The sequence below is a fragment of the Manis pentadactyla genome, chromosome 1 (genome assembly GCF_030020395.1).
Source record: "Manis pentadactyla isolate mManPen7 chromosome 1, mManPen7.hap1, whole genome shotgun sequence".
In the NCBI taxonomy this organism is placed as follows: domain Eukaryota; kingdom Metazoa; phylum Chordata; class Mammalia; order Pholidota; family Manidae; genus Manis; species Manis pentadactyla.
Window position 1 is genome coordinate 28,251,314 of NC_080019.1, and position 19,435 is coordinate 28,270,748.

General features: G+C 34.9%; 1 protein-coding gene across 3 annotated transcripts in view; it reads left to right on the top strand.

Annotated features, from left to right (window-relative positions):
- GLRB (glycine receptor beta) overlaps nt 1-19,435 on the top strand; it is a 101,996-nt gene that overhangs the window by 63,749 nt on the left and 18,812 nt on the right. For all 3 annotated transcript variants that reach the window (XM_057497023.1, XM_057497021.1, XM_036887882.2), the window contains 4 exons: nt 11,596-11,825; nt 11,930-12,012; nt 13,488-13,628; nt 18,332-18,484. In XM_057497023.1, the coding sequence (XP_057353006.1) occupies nt 11,596-11,825; nt 11,930-12,012; nt 13,488-13,628; nt 18,332-18,484 (607 nt within the window). The remainder of the gene's footprint in view (nt 1-11,595; nt 11,826-11,929; nt 12,013-13,487; nt 13,629-18,331; nt 18,485-19,435) is intronic.

Genomic DNA, 19,435 nt, shown 5'->3' on the forward strand with positions numbered 1-19,435 from the left:
GATTCTTATTTTGAATTCTTTTTCAGGAAGACTTGTTAGGTCTGTCTCCTTCTCTGGTGTTGTCTCTGTGATCTTTGCCTGTAGCTTTGCCTTTTCATGGTGATAGGAATAGTTTGCAGAGCTGGGACGAGTGACGGCTGGAAGAACTTCCCTTCTTGTTGGTTTGTGGCCCTCCTCTCCTGGGAGAACAGCGACCTCTAGTGGCTTGTGCTGCGCAGCTGCGCGCAGACAGGGTTTCTGCTTCCTGCCCGGCTGCTATGGAGTTAATCTCCGCTGTTGCTGTGGGCGTGGCCTGGCTCGGGCAGCTACTCCAAAGTGGTGGAGTCGCGTTGGAGCAGGAGCTGCTGGGAGGCTATTTATCTCCGTAAGGGGCCTCCCTGCTCCCTGCAGCCCAGGGGTTAGGGTGCCCAGAGATCCCCGGATTCCCTTCCTCTGGATTAAGTGGCCCGCCCTGCCCCTTTAAGACTTCCAAAAAGCACCCGCCCAAACAAAACAACGAGCACAAAAAAAAAATAAGTAAAAATAAAAATTTTTTTATTTAAAAAAAAAGGTGGCCGCTCATTTTTCTTTATTCTCCGACGCCAGCCTCAGGCATCTGCTCACCGGTCTTGCTGCCCTGTTTCCCTAGTATTGGGGTCCCTATCCCTTTAAGACTTCCAAAAACCGCTCGCCAAAACAAAACAGGAAAAAAAAAAAATTGGTCGCTCACTGTTCTTATGTCCTCCGGCGCCCGGCCTCCAGTGCCTTCTCACTGTTCTTGCTGCCCTGTTTTCCTAGTATTGAGCGCCCTGCACTCTGGCCCGGATGGCTGGGGCTGGGTGTTCAGCAGTCCTGGGCTCCGTCTCCCTCCCGCTCTGCCTGCTCTTCTCCCGCCGGGAGCTGGGGGGAGGGGCGCTCGGCTCCCGCGGGGCCGGGGCTTGTATCTTACCCCCTTTGCGAGGCGCTGGGTTCTCTCAGGTGCGGATGTGGTCTGGATATTGTCGTGTGTCCTCTGGTCTTTATTCTAGGAAGGGTTGTCTTTGTTATATTTTCATAGATATATGTGGTTTTGGGAGGAGATTTCCGCTGCTCTACTCACGCCACCATCTTCCGCCCATCTCGGCCTTGGTTAAATTTGAAAAAAAAAAAAACCCTTACTATTTACTGCCTATTGTTGGCAACAGGGGTCAGTACTGCAACATACATGTGGAAGCTAAATAAAATGATTAACTGTATGCCACGAGCCGCTAGGTGAGGGATCCATCGGGGGCCTGGCCAGCACCGCCATTCAGCCTCAGATCCGTGCACAGCTCCCTAAAACTCACACACGGGCATGGAACTAACTCCTAGCTGGCCACTCCCGATTAGTATTATTTTTAAAAAGTTATTTATGATAGTATACAGAATGAAAAGGGTGTTGAATGTAATTGAAACATTCTTATGTTATGAAGTTTAGAATTTTTCTCATAGGTTTTATTTTATTATAGCCTCAGATACTATGTAAGGCTATATAGGGCTTTAATCAGCTTTCTGCTGATTAAAATGCTTGAACTTAATAATTGCTATATGATATAAATATATTCTTGGACTTGTAGATACATTGATTCAACTTCAAGAAGGATTTAGAAAAATGCAAGATATTCTGAATTAAAGGTCACCTTTGCTTTAATTTCTGTTAGTTATCTTCAATATTCTCTTTAGAAATTAATTACTAAGAAGCAAACCAGCATGCATTCTAACATGTGGTTACTTTGGTCTAGATGAAGAATACTGAGGTCTTAATATTTGCATCTCTATTCATATATCTAATATTTTATTAAAATAAGAAAAACTAACATCAGGCTAAAACAAAGCTTCCTTATTCTAGAAGCCACATTGGCAAAGTTGCTTGGAAACTGCACCCACGTATAGAAAGACTTGCCAAATGTATGATAATCTGTCAACTGTTACTTTATTTTCATCCATCTATATTTCTGGAAAAGATTTCAGGTGTAAAATGACAATAACAAGATACAATGAAGTAACTGAAATAAGGCTAAATGTGCAAGAGCCATACAATCATAGTTATTCCAAAATAAGAGAGATAAATTATTAATTATTTTTAGTTAATTATAAATCATTAGTTCAATTAGCTATAGGATTTAGCCTTCAGTTCCCTAGCTTTCAGACAAAACAAAGCAAAACATGATTGATGCCGGGTTCTTGTTCACGAAGCTGAAGAATGAGCTTCACAAACACTCAAGGTAGGAGAGCAAGGTACAGGCTTTTATTTACAGATAAAGTGAAAGGACGGAGCTCCTGGCTCAGCCAGGAGGGGACAAGAGAGTCCTGGGTGGTGCATTGTCTAGGGGATTTTATAGGCAGTTGAGGATTTTTCCAGAACAAGAAAAAAAGCTTAGGGGTGTGGACTTAGGATATTTACAATTAACTTAATACAAGTAACCTCCTGCTCTGTTGATTTCTCCCTGAGATAACAGCATCTTGGTCTGGGGTGCATATGAAACAAAGCCACCTGCTCAGCCTCCAAGCTGGGCTGAGGCATTGTTTGCTAAAGAGTAAGTTAAATGCAATCTTATCTTTAAGGTGGAATCCTTCTTGCCTTTTACTTTGTTATGGCTGGACTTGCATGCTAAATTAGTTTACCAAGTTTGCAAAATCACTTCATCAGATCTGAAGACAGCACATAGGCCTGGGCCTTTTAGCATGTTAAAGTGAATCTTAGACATGATTATAAATGATTAGCATAAAATAAACATGTGCTACTCTTTATCTGGGGTTCACCAACTGATCTCACTGAAGAATGACTCTAGAGCTGAATGTTTAACACAGAGTTTAGTAGGGGTTTTCTTTGCTTGTAGTTACATTGCTCTGTCTGCAAATATCCTGCCTTGTTTTTTCCAGAGGCCCTCATCCTACTTGGACTACATCCATGGTCCCTGTCTCAATGATGAGATATTGAAGTTCCATACAACCATCAGAGCATTTTTGATATACCAATATATACTAAATATAAGTGTGAGTGAGTGAGTGAGTGTGTGTGTGTATGTGTGTGTATCTGAGGAGTAGATGTATTTTCATAAAGCACTTTATGCCTTTATGACTGAATATGCCTAACACATGGTAAATACCTATATAATGATTTTATGGTAATATATATATAAACAAATGAAAAATTAAATAAAAAAGAAGCCATCTTGTGTATTTTCATTTAATGGTCATTGACCAAAATAAGGGGCCATGGCTTTAGTAGGAAGTTTTTCAAAGATACATAGGCAACCTCATCTAGTTATTTTTTATACTGATCATAAACACAACTTAGGGACATGTATTTTATCCTAATAGGGTGAATGTGTGTTTTAAATACAGCAGTTTAAAGACACAGTTTTTGATGATTTACCTTGACAAGACACAGCTCTTAAGTAATAAAATAGGTTTAGTATATATAATTTGAAAATACCAATAATTTTAGCAGATCATTTCAGGGAAGTAGATACTTTTTAGCAAGTAGTTTGAAGCCGAACACTGTATATATCAACCATGAGCTTTAGCTTAGGTAGCATAATTAGTATTTTATTAGAAAATGATTGAACCTAATGTGTGTTCCTTCTTAGATGGAGGGCCATGCCCTCTTGGGTGAGATGGTTAAAAACTTTGGCCCAGAAGCAACATTGTATCTACTAAACGCTCACCATGTGATGTATATAGAATTTTGTCTTGGACATATTTGAGTTAATTCTTGTGATCACAATCACAGTCAGATATGAAGTAATAAATTTTATTAAAAATTATATATGTATATATATTTTGAAAAAAAAGTTCATGTAGCTGTACAATGCAGGTCTTCATTTTCTAGGGTCCTAGGTCTCCCTTGCTACCTCCTTGACTCCATGTTCATTTGATTACAAAAATGTTATCTTTTTTTTCACCAGTGGTACAGATACGTTCAATGTTAGTTTATATAATTCTTAGTTCATTTGACTTTGACACTCCCAAACCATCTGCATAGGATTCTTAAGACTCAATTTATATTAAATGTTGAAGTTTTTATAAACATCAAGTTTAGAGTAGCTGTAAAATGTAGACAGATTAAATCTTCCTTCACTGTCTGTATTCAGTAAGTGTAGATTGTTGCTGGGTGCCTTACCCTTCTCCGGTTACCACACAGTTTGAAGGTCATATGAGAAAGTCAGTTGTCCAAGCTTTTCTAGAGTCATTGCTCATTGTTTATGCATTACTCTATGTTTTATACATAGATAAAGCACATGCCTTAATGTTCCATAGAAATGGTCTTATTATTTAATGAAAGATGTTCCATCAGGATCTTGGTCTATTTAATTATTTGGATTTTGATTTGAAGTTTAAGATCTAATTCATTTTGATCATGCTAAAAGGCTATATGGATAGATAGCATATTGTAAATTTTTATTTTTATATATTTTTATTTTGGTATCGTTAATGTACAATTACTTGAACAACATTATGGTTACTAAACTCCCCGAACTATCAGGTCCCCACCACATACCCCATTACAGTCACTGTCCATCAGCGTAATAAGATGCTATAGAATCACTACTTGTCTTCTCTGTGTTGTACAGCCCTCCCCATGCCCCCCCAACATATTATGTGTTCTAATCGTAATGCCCCTTTTTTCCTTTATCCCTCTCTTCCCACCCATCTTCCCCAGTCCCTTTCCCTTTGGTAACTGTTAGTCCATTCTTAGGTTCTGTGAGTCTGCTGCTCTTTTGTTCCTGCAGTTTTTTCTTTGTTCTTATACTGCACAGATGAGTGAGATCATTTGATACTTGTCTTTCTCCACCTGGCTTATTTCACTGAGCATAATACCCTCTAGCTCCATCCATGTTGTTGCAAATGATATTTGTTTTTTTCTTATGGCTGAATAATATTCCATTGTGTATATGTATCACATCTTCTTTATCCATTCATCTACTGATGGACACTTAGGTTGCTTCCATTTCTTGGCTATTGTAAATAGTGCTGCGATAAACATAGGGGTACATATGTCTTTTTCAAACTGGGCTTCTGCATTCTTAGGGTAAATTCCTTAGAGTGGAATTCTTGGGTCAAATGATATTTCTATTTTTAGTTTTTTGAGGAACCTCCATACTGCTTTCCACAATAAAATTGAACTAATTTACATTACCACCAGCAGTGTAGGAGAGTTCCCTTTTCTCCACATCCTCGCCAACATTTGTTGTTTGTCTTTTGGATGTTGGCCATACTTACTGGTGTGAGGTGATATCTCATTGTGGTTTAAATTTGCATTTCTCTGATGATTAGCAATGTGGAGCATCTTTTCATGTGCCTGTTGGCCATCTGAATTTCTTCTTTGGAGAACTGTCTGTTCAGCTCCTCTGCCCATCTTTTAATTGGATTATATGCTTTTTGTTTGTTGAGGTGCATGAGCTCTTTATATATTTTGGATGTCAACCCTTTATTGGATCTGTCATTTATGAATATATTCTCCCATACTGTAGGATGCCTTTTTGTTCTATTGATGGTGTCCTTTGCTGTACAGAAGCTTTTTAGTTTGATGTCGTCCCACTTGTTCATTTTTGCATTTGTTTCCCTTACCTGGGGAGATATGTTCATAAAGAGTTGCTCATGTTTCTGTCCAAGAGATTTTTGCCTATGTTTTTCTGAGAGTTTTATGGTTTCATGACTTACATTCAGGTCTTTGATCCATTTCTAATTTACTTTTGTGTATGGGGTTAGACAATGTTCCAGTTTCATTCTCTTACATGTAGCTGTCCAGTTTTGCCAACATCAGCTGTTGAAGAGACTGTCATTTCCCCATTGTATATCCATTGCTCCCTTATTGTATATTAATTGACCATATATGCTTGGGTTTATACCTGGGCTCTCTAGTCTGTTCTATTGGTCTATGGGTCTGTTCTTTTGCAAGTACCAAATTGTCTTGATTAGTGTGGCTTTGTAGTAGAGCTTGAAGTCAGGGATCATAATTCCCCCCACTTTATTCTTCCTTCTCAGGATTGCTTTGGCCATTTGGGGTCTTTTGTGGTTCCATATGATTTTTAGAATAATTTGCTCTTGTTCATTGAAGAGTGCTGTTGTTATTTTGATAGGGATTGCATTGAATCTGTAGATTGCTTTAGGCAGGATAGCCATTTTGACAATATTAATTCTTCCTATCCATGAGCATGGGATGTGTTTCCATTAATTAGTTTCTTCTTTAACCTCTCTCCTGAGTGTTTTGTAGTTTTCAGAGTATAAGTCTTTCACCTCCTTGATTAGGTTTATTCCTAGGTATTTTATTTTTGATGCAATTCTGAATAGAATTGTTTTCCTGATTTCTCTTTCTGCTAGTTCCTCATTAGTGTATAGTAACACAACAGATTTATGTGTATTAATTTTGTATCCCACAACTTTGCTGAATGCAGATATTAGATCTAGTAGTTTTGGATTGGATTCTTTAGGGTTTTTTTATGTACAATATCATGTCATCTGCAAACAAGGACAGTTTGACTACTTCCTTGCCAATCTGGATGCCTTTTATTTCTTTGTGTTATCTAATTGCCATGGCTAGGACCTCCAATACTATGTTGAATAGAAGTAGGGAGAGTGGGCATCCCTGTCTTGTTGCCAATCTTAAAGGAAAAGCTTTCAGCTTTTCACTATTAAGTAATGTTGGTTGTGCGTTTGTCATATATGGCCTTTATTATGTTGAGGTATTTGTCCTCTATACTCATTTTTTGAGAGTTTTTATCATGAATGGATGTTGAATTTTATTGAATGCTTTTCAGTATCTATGGAGATGGTCATGTGGTTTTTGTCCTTCTTTTTGTTGATGTAGTGGATGATGTTGATGGATTTTTGAATGTTGTACCATCCTTGCATCCCTAGGATGAATACCACTTGATCATGATGGATGATCTTTTTGATGTATTTTTGAATTAGGTTTGCTAATATTTTGTTGAGTATTTTTGCATCTATGTTCATGAGGGATATTGGTCTATAATTTTCCTTTTTTGGGGTGTCTTTTCCTGGTTTTGGTATTAGAGTGATGTTGGCCTCATAGAATAAGTTTGGGCATATTCCCTCCTCTTCTACTTTTTGGAAAACTTTAAGGAGAATGGGTATTAGGTCTTAACTAAATGTTTGATAAAATTCAGCAGTGTAACCATCTTGTTCAGTTGTTTGTTCTTCGGTAGTTTTTTGATTATCAGCTCAATGTCTTTGCTGGTAATTGGTTTATTCAGATTTTCTGTTTCTTCCTGGGTCAGCCTTGAAAGGTTGTATTTTTCTAGAAATTTGTCCATTTCTTCTAGGTTATCCAGTTTGTTGGCATATAATTTTTCATAGTATTCTCTCATAATTCTTTGTATTTCTTTGATGTCTGTAGTGATTTTTCCTTTCTCATTTCTGATTCTGTTTATGTGTGTAGGCTCTTTTTTTTCTTGATAAGTATGGCTAGGGGTTTATCTGTTTTGTTTATTTTCTCGATGAATCAGCTCCTACTTTATTGATTCTTTCTATTGTTTTATTCTTCTTGATTATATTTATTTCTGCTTTAATCTTTATTATGTACCTCCTTCTACTAACTTTGGGCCTCATTTGTTCTTCCTTTTATAGTGTTATTAATTGTGAATTTAGACTGTTGACTTGGAATTGTTCTCTCCTGAGAAAGGCCTGCATTGCAATATACTTTCCTGTTAGCAAATCCTTTGCTGTGCCCCACAGATTTTTTGTTGTTGAATTATTGTTGTCATTTGTAGCCATATATTGCATGATCTTCTTTTTTATATGGTCATTCATCCATTGATTTTTTAGGAGCATGTGATTAGGCCTGCATGTTTTTGTGGGCTTTTTCATTTTCTTTGTGTAATTTCTTTCTAGTTTCATACCTTTGTGATCTGAGAAGCTGGTTGGTACAATTTCAATCTTTTTGAATTTACTGATGTTCTTTTTGTGTCCTAGTATGTGATCCATTCTTGAAAATGTTCCATGTGCACTTGAGAAGAATGTGTATCCTATTGCTTTTGGATGGAGTATTCTTTACATGTCCATTGGGTCCATCTTTTCTAATACGTTGTTCATTGCCTCTGTCTCTTTACTTATTTTCTGTCTGGTTGATCTGTCCTTTGGATTGAGTGGTGTGTTGAAGTCTCCTAAAATGAACGCATTGCATTCTATTTCCCCCTTTAATTCTGTGAGTATTTGTTCCACATATGTAGGTGATCCTCTGTTGGGTGCATAGATATTTATAATAGTTATGTCCTCTTGTTGGACTGACCCCTTTATCATTATGTAATGTTCTTCTTTGTCTCGTTACTCTCTTTGTTTTGAAGTCTATTTTGTCTGATACAAGTACTGCAACTCCTGCTTTTTTCTCCCTATTAGTTGCATGAAGTATCTTTTTCCATCCCTTTACTTTTCATCTGTATATGTCTTTGGGTTTGAAGTGAGTCTCTTGTAGGCAGCATATAGATGGCTCTTATCTTTTTATCCATTCAGTGACTCTGCATATTTTGATTGGTGCATTCAGACCATTTACATTTAGAGTGATTATCAATAGGTATATACTTACTGCCATTGCAGACTTTAGATTCATGTTTACCAAAGGTTCAAATGTAATTCCCTTACTATCTAACAGTCTAATTTAACTCACTTCTTATGCTATTACAAACACAACCTAAATGTTCTTTTGTTTTTCCTCCCCTTTCTTTCTCCTCCATTTTTTGTATGTCATGTATCATATTCTGTACTCTTTGTTTATCCCTTAGGTGACATCTATTTGGCCTTAGGAATACTTCCTTCTATAGGAGTCTCTGCAAAATGCACTGTAGAGGTGGTTGTGGGAGGTAAATTCTCTCAGGTTTTGCTTACCTGAAAATTGTTTAATCCCTCCTTCAAATTTAAATAATAACCTTGCCAGCTAGAGTTTTCTTGGTTAAAGATGTGTCTGATTCATTGCATTAAATATATCATGCCACTCCCTTCTGCCCTGTATGGTTTCTGTTGAGAAATCTGATGATAACCTAATGGGTTTTCCTTTATATGTGGTCTTTTTTCTCTCTTTCTCTAGCTGCTTTTAAAAGTCTGTCTTTATCCTTGAACTTTGCCATTTTAATTATTATATGTCTTGAAGTTGTCTTCCTTGGGTCCCTTGTGTTGAGAGATCTGTGCACCTCCATGGCTTGAGAGACTATCTCCTTCCCCAGATTGGGAAAGTTTTCAGCAATTACCTCCTCAAAGACACTTTCTATCCCTTTTTCTCTCTCTTCTTCTGTTACCCCTATAATGTGAATATTGTTCTGTTTGAATTGGTCACACAGTTCTCTCAATATTCTTTAATTGTTAGAGATCCTTTTCTCTCTGTGCCTCAGCTTCTTTGTTTTCCTCTTCTCTAATTTCTATTCCATTTACCATCTCTTCTACAGCATCCAATCTGCTTTAAAATCCCTCCATTGTATGTTTCATTTCAGATATGGAATTTCTTAATGATCGAATCTGTCTTAAATCCACTCCTGTGTTCTTAAATATTTTTCTGTACCTCCATAAGCATGATTATGATTTTTATTTTTAACTCTCTTTCAGAAAGTTTGGTGAGTTCAGTTTCATTTGGTCCTTTTTCTGGGGTTTGTAAGATTTGGGTCTGAACCAGTTTCTTTTGACACTTCATATTGCTATGTGGTGCCCTCTAGTGCTCAGAAGCTCCAGTTTCTGGAGCTGCTCAGCCCCTAGAATGAGGTTTGGGGTCATAGGGGAGCGGAGCTGTTGCCTGGGGGGAGAAAAGATATGTTTCCTGATTTCTGTCTGTGGTGCCTGTCTCCAGTATCAGAGCCAGTGGGCTGAGCACACAGGTGTAAGCCTTTGTGATTTGTGTCTCTAGCTGTTGTAGGTGGGGTCTCCCTCTGCCTGGCCTGATGCCAGCACAGTCACTGCCAGTTTGCAAGCCAGTGCTGTCCGGCCAGCAGGAAGGCTCGGCAGGCTGCATGTCAAGGTGGGGAGCCTTGGAGCTGTGCAGCCAGCCAGGAAATGGAGCACCTGAAGCTCCCAACCAGCTGGGCAGAGCGCGCTCAGGCAACCTGTCCAGCTCTCCCTTCTCCTGTGCAGCAAGCTCTATGGAAACCCTGCCCATCAGCAGCCCTCTTGCTGCTAGGAAGCCTCTCAGACCATCTGCCTTTCCCTTGTCCCAGAGCAGCTGGATGTGGATCCCCATCCTCCACAAATGGCTGGAATCTCAGTCTTTCAAGCACTCCACCTGTCCCAGCTCCCCAACCTCCAGAGCACCACACAATGTATGTTTCTGCTTGCACAGCAGATCTCCAGGGCTAGGTTTTCAGCAGGCCCAGTCTTCCACCCCCTCCCCACCCTGTTTCTCTCCCTCCCTCTGGTAAGCTGGGGTAGGGGAAGGGCTTGGGTCCCGCCAGATCAAGGCTTTGGTACATGACCCAGTTTCGTGAGGTCTGCTCTGTTTGTGAAGTGTCTATGCAGTCTGGTTCAGCCTTCTTTCCTGTTGCTGTTTTAGGGTTTGTTGTATTAACTATATTTTCATACTATTTGTGATTTTGGGAGAAGTTCTCTGTCTCACCTGTCACACCGCCATCTTGAATCTATGTTGTGAATTTTGAATGATTGAAAATAAGAAAGCCAAAGCAAATAAAATTTATACCTTGTACACTTTTGTGCATATTCTGAGTTCAGCATAAAACATTAAAATCAACAGATCTGAGCATGATGCCTCAAATGCTGACTTTGTATATACCAATAACCCAAGGTGTACCAGAACTTTATTTCACAGGCAAGTGCAAAATATATTAAGATATTAAACATGTTCCTGTGTTCACATATTCTTAAAATTTGTCTTGGTGTAATTACATTTTTACAAAGTTTTAAGAATAAAACTTTTGGACACAGGCAAAAGACTTAAGGGAAATCAACAACTATTTAGTGGTTTTCAAAACATGTTTCTATTAGAGTTGAATATGCCATAATATTTATAAATTTTGCATGTACTTTCATCTGTTTTGCATAATCCAAATCTCATTTGACTGGCTCTAATTCTTTCTGTAAGCATGTAATCATGTACAAGAATAAGTAGTCAAAAGTAGCTTTTCTTTTTCCTTCTCAGGAAAAAAAAAATAGAATATGTGTTATATAATGTATGTGGTTTTTTATTGCATGTTATTTTTGCATTTTCTCTACTATTTAATAAAAGACAAATATAAATATTTTTCCTTGGCATCTTGCCTATTTTTGACTAAATTTTCTACTTTTTTGGGAAGAATAACAATAATATTTTGCAGTCTCATGCTTTTTGATAATACCACCTAACCAAATGGTATAATTGGTGTTTGTGTAAAGGTAAATTTAAATTCTGACTTTTGAGCTATCAAGTACTACTGAAATGCCTGTAGAGAGTAAATAGATAGACACAAGGGTCTTTTTGTGTTGCTGATGAAGCTCTTTATACTTTGTGACTAAGCTGTTTGGATCCTGGTTGATGTTGGAAGAACATTTGTACTAAGACAAAAAATATTCCTGCTGCTAATCATTGAAACCCTTTTTATTCTGCCACTGAATACATTTTTTTAAATAGCAATACACACATATGTACACACATTTTTTTTCCAGGACTACAGAGTTAACATTTTCCTGAGACAAAAATGGAATGATCCCAGGCTGAAGCTGCCTAGTGATTTTCGGGGCTCAGATGCACTGACAGTGGATCCTACAATGTACAAGTGTCTGTGGAAACCTGATTTATTTTTTGCAAATGAAAAAAGTGCCAATTTCCATGATGTGACCCAGGAAAACATCCTTCTCTTTATATTTCGGGATGGAGATGTCCTTGTCAGCATGAGGTAATCTAAATCTTAAGTATTTGTACATTTATATTTTCCTTTTATTATCACTGTATCACAGAGAAATATATTAAATGACTTCTAAGACCTGTTTCTACTTTCAGGTTATCTATTACTCTTTCCTGCCCTTTGGACTTGACCTTGTTCCCCATGGATACACAACGTTGCAAGATGCAACTTGAGAGCTGTATGTAAATAATACCCTAAGTCACTAAATAATGAAAATGTTTGAAATTTATAGGCTATGCATTCTACTAATATCTTAGATATTTAACAATGGTAAAACTAATGCTTTTGATACAAGTAGTCATTAAAATCATTTATGTAGTGAAATTACAGCTATGTTTATATATAACTATAATTTTAGATACTTTTACTATATTAATTTGTACTAAGACAAATTATTTTGATACTAGTATTTTATTTCAGTTAGTTTCATGTAGGTGTGCACTTCTAACTTATTCCAGTTTTCTTCTTCATTTCAACTAGTAATGTAGGTAAGGTAAAGGAGAAAATGATGACAAAGGAAAAAATAACTTTTCTGATGTTAAAACCACATTTTCGGGGAAAATTTGGAAAACATTGAAAAATATTCTCTAAATCCTAGCAAGCATTCCTTTTCTATGGATGTGTAAAATATTATATTTTATAAAATTGGAATTTCTGTTTTTTTTATAATCATATTAGTTTTCAGTTTATGAAGGATGCAGTAAGAGTATGAATTGAAATGATTAAAATATGTTAATTTACTATGATGCTTATCTTTTGGAAATAAAAGTAGGTCATAAGACTTGAAAAATGAACACAAATGTAAGAAATATTTAGCCTCAATACCTATATAACATGTCCAATTTCTGCAGACTGAAGAATAATAACCTTTAAAATGTCTTATATATACTTGCTAGATGATATGATCCAAAGTAACTTAGTGCTTATTTGTTGTTTAAAAAATTACTGAAGCTAGATCTTATATTTGAAAACTATTTATTACTTTCTAAGTATAAAGTGATATTTTGCAGATATAAATATATGTATTGTATATATGTATGTCTGTGTCAATACATATTTGTATAAAAAATTCCAACTGTGTATTTATATTCAGTTCTATTACCAGATGCACTGAAGCATTGCCTTGAAAAATATATGTGCTTTAGATTGAATGGCTGACTATTACATGCTGTAAAACTCCACTGGATCCTTGAATTGTAGACATATTGTCTGAACTCAAAATAGGAGTTTCGTGATGATATGATGTCCACTTGAGGGATTGTTTTATTGTTCTTCTGTGGCAATGCAACGTTTTTAGAGAAATCATAGCTATTTCTTAAAAAAAATAAGTGCTTAGGGCTTAAGTTCCTTTTAAAATTTCCAGGTAGCATATTTCATGATTGTAAATGTAGATATTCATCACTTAACTTATGACTATTTTATTAATGACAGTTCAGAATTCTGACATAGAGAAATGTATTACTGTAATGACACCCTAGGATTTTAACTATTTGCAATTTGCTGATTATTCTAGTTTGTTCTTTCTTTAAGTCAGTTATCTGTAAATTTGTACTAATACTTTCCTATGTGGCCATAGATTTTTTGACTCTACATCTTTATGAAAATGTTAATAATTGTATTTCAAAGTAATATTTTATTTATTTTTGTTTATAGTTGGTTACACAACTGATGATTTACGATTTATCTGGCAATCAGGGGACCCTGTGCAGTTAGAGAAAATTGCCTTGCCTCAATTTGATATTAAAAAGGAGGATATTGAATATGGTAACTGTACCAAATACTATAAAGGCACTGGTAAGTAATATTTTTTAAATTAAACAAAACAGTCCTATTTCAAAGATTCATTTTAATATTAATACATGCTGAGAACAGAATAAAAGAAAATTAATTTAAAAATAAGTATTTATAAGTAGTTTATCTTTACATTAATATAGTTAAATCTTTCAAAAATTACATTTGCTGAAGTTTCTTAAAACTTTTTTTTATTACTAGGTAGTTTTGCTTTTCTTATGTAATTCTGGATAATAAGAGGTTTTTGACTTTTTATTTTAGTAATGTAAACTCTCCTAGGCAATGGTTTTCTTAGATGTTGCCAAGAAATTCTACTCTGACAAGATTCAATTTGGGAACAAACATTATGGATATGAACAATGTAATCCATATATACTTGTCTTTTGGGCAGATTTTAGATATTGGTTGACCCATATTCTTAATTTTAAAATGTATTGCTCACTATGCTATGCAGGAAGCAAAAATGTGTAAAATAATTGCACATCAGTAAATATTTCAGGTGTAATATTCTTGTCCTAGGTCAAGATGAAACAGCCAATTATGAAAAGCACAATAGAGTCACCTTGTTCATTAAATTATATCAAGCTTTGCAGAAATTAAAACAAAATATTCAAAATCAACACTTTCATAATATGATTAGTATTCAGTATTTGGATCTCTGCTGCTAGTTATAGGTTATTGAGGGTTTTAGATAATAAATATAGCATTTCCCTTAGCAATAAAAATACAAAAATGATCAAATTTTGACCATTACATTAAAACTAATAAGTTCTACTTGTGTACCGTCACACAATTCTAATTCTGTATCACAAAGATATTCAGGGATATAATTAAAGTTTAAATTTATTACAATATTTATGTTGACTTTGCAAAAATAAAAACATACAGTGTAATTGTATAGAATTTATAGAGATCAGATGTTTGGGCTAAAATACTGCCATTATGATATCATAAAGGACAAAATATAATTTAAAACATTCTTGTTGATATTTAGATAAAAGATGGAGTTAGTATATGCATGTTTATAGTGTTACAATAAATGCAAAGCTAGCCAACTTAGAGATAAAGTTAGTTAAAAAAAGTCTGTTGTTCTTCAAATAAATTAACAGATTATACAGTATTTATATATAACTAGTGCCTTCTCTTATAAATTTATAGTATAAGACAAGAGAGAAAATAAGCAAATATACTGATAAAAGAATTAACAAGTGTTTTAAAAGGAAGAACAAAGTTCTTAAAAATTTGACCATCAAAAGCAGTCAGTGAAGTCATAGTTATGTAAATTTTTGATATGGAAGTAATCTTACTGATAATTCTTATCCAGCTCCTTTAATACATAAAATAACTAGGTGCAGGGTGAGTGAGTGACTTATGAATGTTATTCTAATAAAGGAGACTAACTAGTTTTTAGGGATTTTTACAGTTCACCTAGTAATGAAAAAGTAAGCTTGAAAGCCAAGTAAAATCCTTCTTCAATTGTGTGAAAGTATATTTAGTATATAGCTTTCTGAGTTCTTACTGTATTTCATGCATTGTTTTAAATGCTTTCCAGGAATTCTATAATTTAATCTTCACAACGATCCTATGAGTTCAATACTTTTATTATTCCTATTTTACACATTAGCATAATGAAGCAAAGATACTTACCTAAGGCATAGTGTTACTAAGTGATATGCTGTCAGAGTCTGACATTGCTACACTTTCTATGGAATCAGTCCTATTATGCTTTGAAAAAGTTACCTACATTCTGATTATATGCTTAACTTTTCTAAATGAATGGTTTCTAAATTATTTTGAGAAATTTGAAATAGACCCTATTAAAATTTTAAACCTCATCTAGAGATGAAAATAAAACTAATATTTTAAATTCTGATTTAATGTAATAGCATAAAGTTATGTAATAGCATGAAAATTCAGGGGAGATGGCTATCCATTTTTTCACCTTTAAGCCCTACATTTAGAAGTATCCTTTTGGGGACTCAGTACTGAGTAAAAGACCCCTGTCCTGTTATAGATTCACATTCAAATATGGTAAACAAGTAAACAAAGTAAATATAAGTTGTTTTAGTTCTAAGAAAAAATCAGAACATATATTGTGTTAGAGTATTTGGGATAATATTCAGAATTGATGAGTAGTCTTCTGTGGTATTTTTGAGTTATCACAAATAAGTCATTGATCTCTCATTAGCTACAGAAAATAACAAAAATTATAGCTATCATAATAATTGACACTACATTTCAGTAAACATGCTTTATCAGTGTCTACATAAATCATATTAATATAAGTAAAACAATGTTCGAATAATATTTAGACATGTATTTAGAAAATATTTTGACTTAAAAATATTTAGAAATATTCAGAAATTCAAAATATATGAAATGCTTGAATAGTGAAAAATAAAAAAACGACTAATATTTATTTTAAACAGAAATAATCAGAAATAATGATTTGGCTTTAACTTTGCTAAAAGCTTATGTTTTTAATAATTGTAGAAATTCCAAAGGTAGATAAATATATAGGAAAATAAGTACACAAAAATACTTAAATTAGAAGCCTATGTGAATAATAATGAAATAACCGCATAGGAAATAGAAAGTAAATTGAATTTGCCGGTGAACCTGCCTCTCATAAATATAACAGTACCAGGGAAAGTTCATCAAAGATCAAGAATGCTTCTCATAAAAGTTTATGGAGCAAATCACTATAATATCCAAGCCAATACTCTACTGCCAAATTCATCCAAGTCCTGAGAAGCTCCCCTAGTGGGTGCCTTTGTAACGGGGTACCGTGGAAACTTGCTTCAGAACAGACTCATGTTATTTAGGCTGTCATTTAAGAGAGGTAGAAAGGGATGCAAAAATTCACATTAAAGTGAGCAACTCTATAGTAAATTGTTCCAATATTTGTGACAATATAGGTTACCCAAAGATATTAATAAGCACATATGCATTGTTTTCTATTTTATGTGCATTAGTCGAATATAAAGTTAACTTCAGTAAATGATGCTATTACAAAGCCAGGTACACCAGAACCACTTTTAGGAAATACTGTGAGCCTCTTAATTGCAGCAAATTGGACTTACAAAATACTGTATTTTGGAAATTTTGCACATGATTGTTAGTTAGAAACATGTTTTTATTTTTCCAAGCAGGAACTTAAGGTTAGTGGTAGAGGACAGAAAAAGAGAGGACATTTTTCATTGTTGTGCCTTTTATATCTTTTTAAAACCCATGAACAATTTAAATGAATTGCCTGGTTTAATGAAATTAAAATTTTTTTAAAACAAAAACTGCATTTCTTGTTTATGATATAATATGCAAACACTTGGCATAATTAGAATATATCTAATATCTTTCTAGTCTCTCAGAAGTAGCAATGATTCACATTGGAAAAAGAATAGATTTCTAATGTAAGTTATTTGGTAAGAGGATGTGAATAGCTATTATTTTATTTTATATTTATTAAGACCCTATTGTGTGCCACTATTGCTGTAGGTACTATTAATGAATAAATATGAAGATTTTCCTGGTGTTGGAAGTATGTACATATTCTTTCCAACCAGGTAAAACAAATAAATACCTTAAAAATGTAAAATAGTAAAAAGTAATATTGTCCTATCTGCATAATTCTTTCATTTTTTCATTGTTTATTCATGTATTTGCTTCAATATTTTTAAATAGGTATGTACAGTTTAAGCAGAACACCACTGATGGTATTTTACCTTTGTGGTAATTGTATATAACCTTACTTTTGTTGAATAGTAAATGACAATTTTATCTAAATTAAGTACTTTAGGCACTAAGTATTGTATTTAAATTGCTAAACAAAAGACTAAAACTTTAAAAATCATCCAAACATCAGGAAATGTCTACTCTATGCCAGTGGAGGGAGAATATTTGTGCCACTTTTCTTATTTAATCCGCAAAAGCTATTATAAAGCTGCCCATAATTTGTGATTAATTTGGGTGACCGGTTGATGTTATGCCAGCTTTAGAATTATGTTGTAAAGCAATTTCTGCATTTATCTCAACTTGTGAAAATGAAATCCTTTTCCTCAATTAGAGATATTTGAGGGTCTGGAGTGGACGAAGAAAGAAAATTGAGAGAAATGTCAGATGTTTGTACTTTATAATCTATTATCTAACAGACACAAAACACTTCTTATCCTTGCTAATATTTACTTCCAATACTTTATTAATTTTTTAAGGTTTAAATGTGCATAGGAGTTATTGTGCCATCCTTTCTAGGTAAGTGGTACACATGTTTGAAGAATTGTTCTGACAGTGCATATAGTCCAGGAGTGTTCCTTTTAAGACTTGTTCTACTTTGATTTACTGCTCCCTATATAACTCTTTTATATAATTTGCTCTGAGAGTACCCACAGGTAATGAAAAGTGTAAGTTCCTTGCAGATTCTCTGAACAAAGACTTAAAAGCCGAGACACTGACATAGCAGAGCAGCATGTGGTATCTATTTCTCAATGGCATAATGAAGTCGTGAAAGGTCAGGTGAAATAGGCCCCCTATTGTCATCCTTCTAGATCACATAAATTATATATATTTACAGAAAAAAAATTTTATGGAGCTTACTTTATGAAACTGCCTCAAATAGAAGTGACTTTTGTAGGTGCACTATTGATTATAGGCACACTTATTGCAGCTGTATGTGGGTGCGAACCTCATGTTTTCGTGGTTGTTTCTGAAAGGGTACTACACCTGTGTGGAAGTCATCTTCACCCTGCGGAGACAGGTCGGGTTTTACATGATGGGCGTCTACGCCCCCACCCTGCTCATCGTAGTTCTCTCCTGGCTTTCCTTCTGGATCAACCCGGACGCCAGCGCGGCCAGAGTGCCCCTGGGTAACGTGCTCCGCGCCGCTCTCGCCTGCCAGCCCTGCGTTAGCTCTTCACACAATTAACTACATAATCAACCATTTTGAAATCATGGGTTTCAGAAATGATATGGCAAACTTTTCCCCTTTTTTCCCTTCAACATTCGACATGGAACCCAATTTTCTTAATGTTTATGTACTCTAATTAAACTTAGTTTGTTTGTTTTTTTTCTTTTCATGTCCTCAGGGCATTTTAAACTGTTAATCTATCCTTTCAGGAAATAATTTTTAATGACTGATTTTCATAGGTAACTAAAGTCTAAAATCCTCCATAGTGCCAAACTTAAATACTATTTTGATGGAAATCTTTCTAAATAATATATGCTGTCTTACGGTTTTGATCAGGGAATATGTAATATAATTTATCATTTTAGAAATGACTTAGCATCATTTTTCTAAACAACAATTATCGTGTACTGTATCATCTAGACTGGCTATAGAGAGTGAAGGCTGGCTATCCACACTCTCCAATTTGTTATTTTTAATGCTCTGTGACATAGCAACATCATTAACCAGACTTGAAAATTGTGTCTAGATAGGGGTGAAAAAGTCTCTGCTTGGGGAAATAACCAAGAGCCCTCCTTATGGGTAAAGTGAATAAACTTCAAAATAAGAACAACATAATACCAAATTGTGATTGGAATGTTTTAAAATGTTTCATTATTGTGTGTGTGTGTGTCTGAATATCACCTGGAACTTACATTGGAAGGCTGTGATATATCTGACCTCTTGGTGACTGATTGGTAGTAGCATTTCACTTTTTTCTTCCATCAATAGGCTTTGTGCAAATCTCCCCCCTGACTTACTGGAGGAATTAAATAAAATACAGATTTTAACGAGTAGCAAATCAGGAAAGAAGCAGTGAAAATCACAATTTTACCTGAATAAAAAATCTGGTGGAACCACAAAGACCAAATCT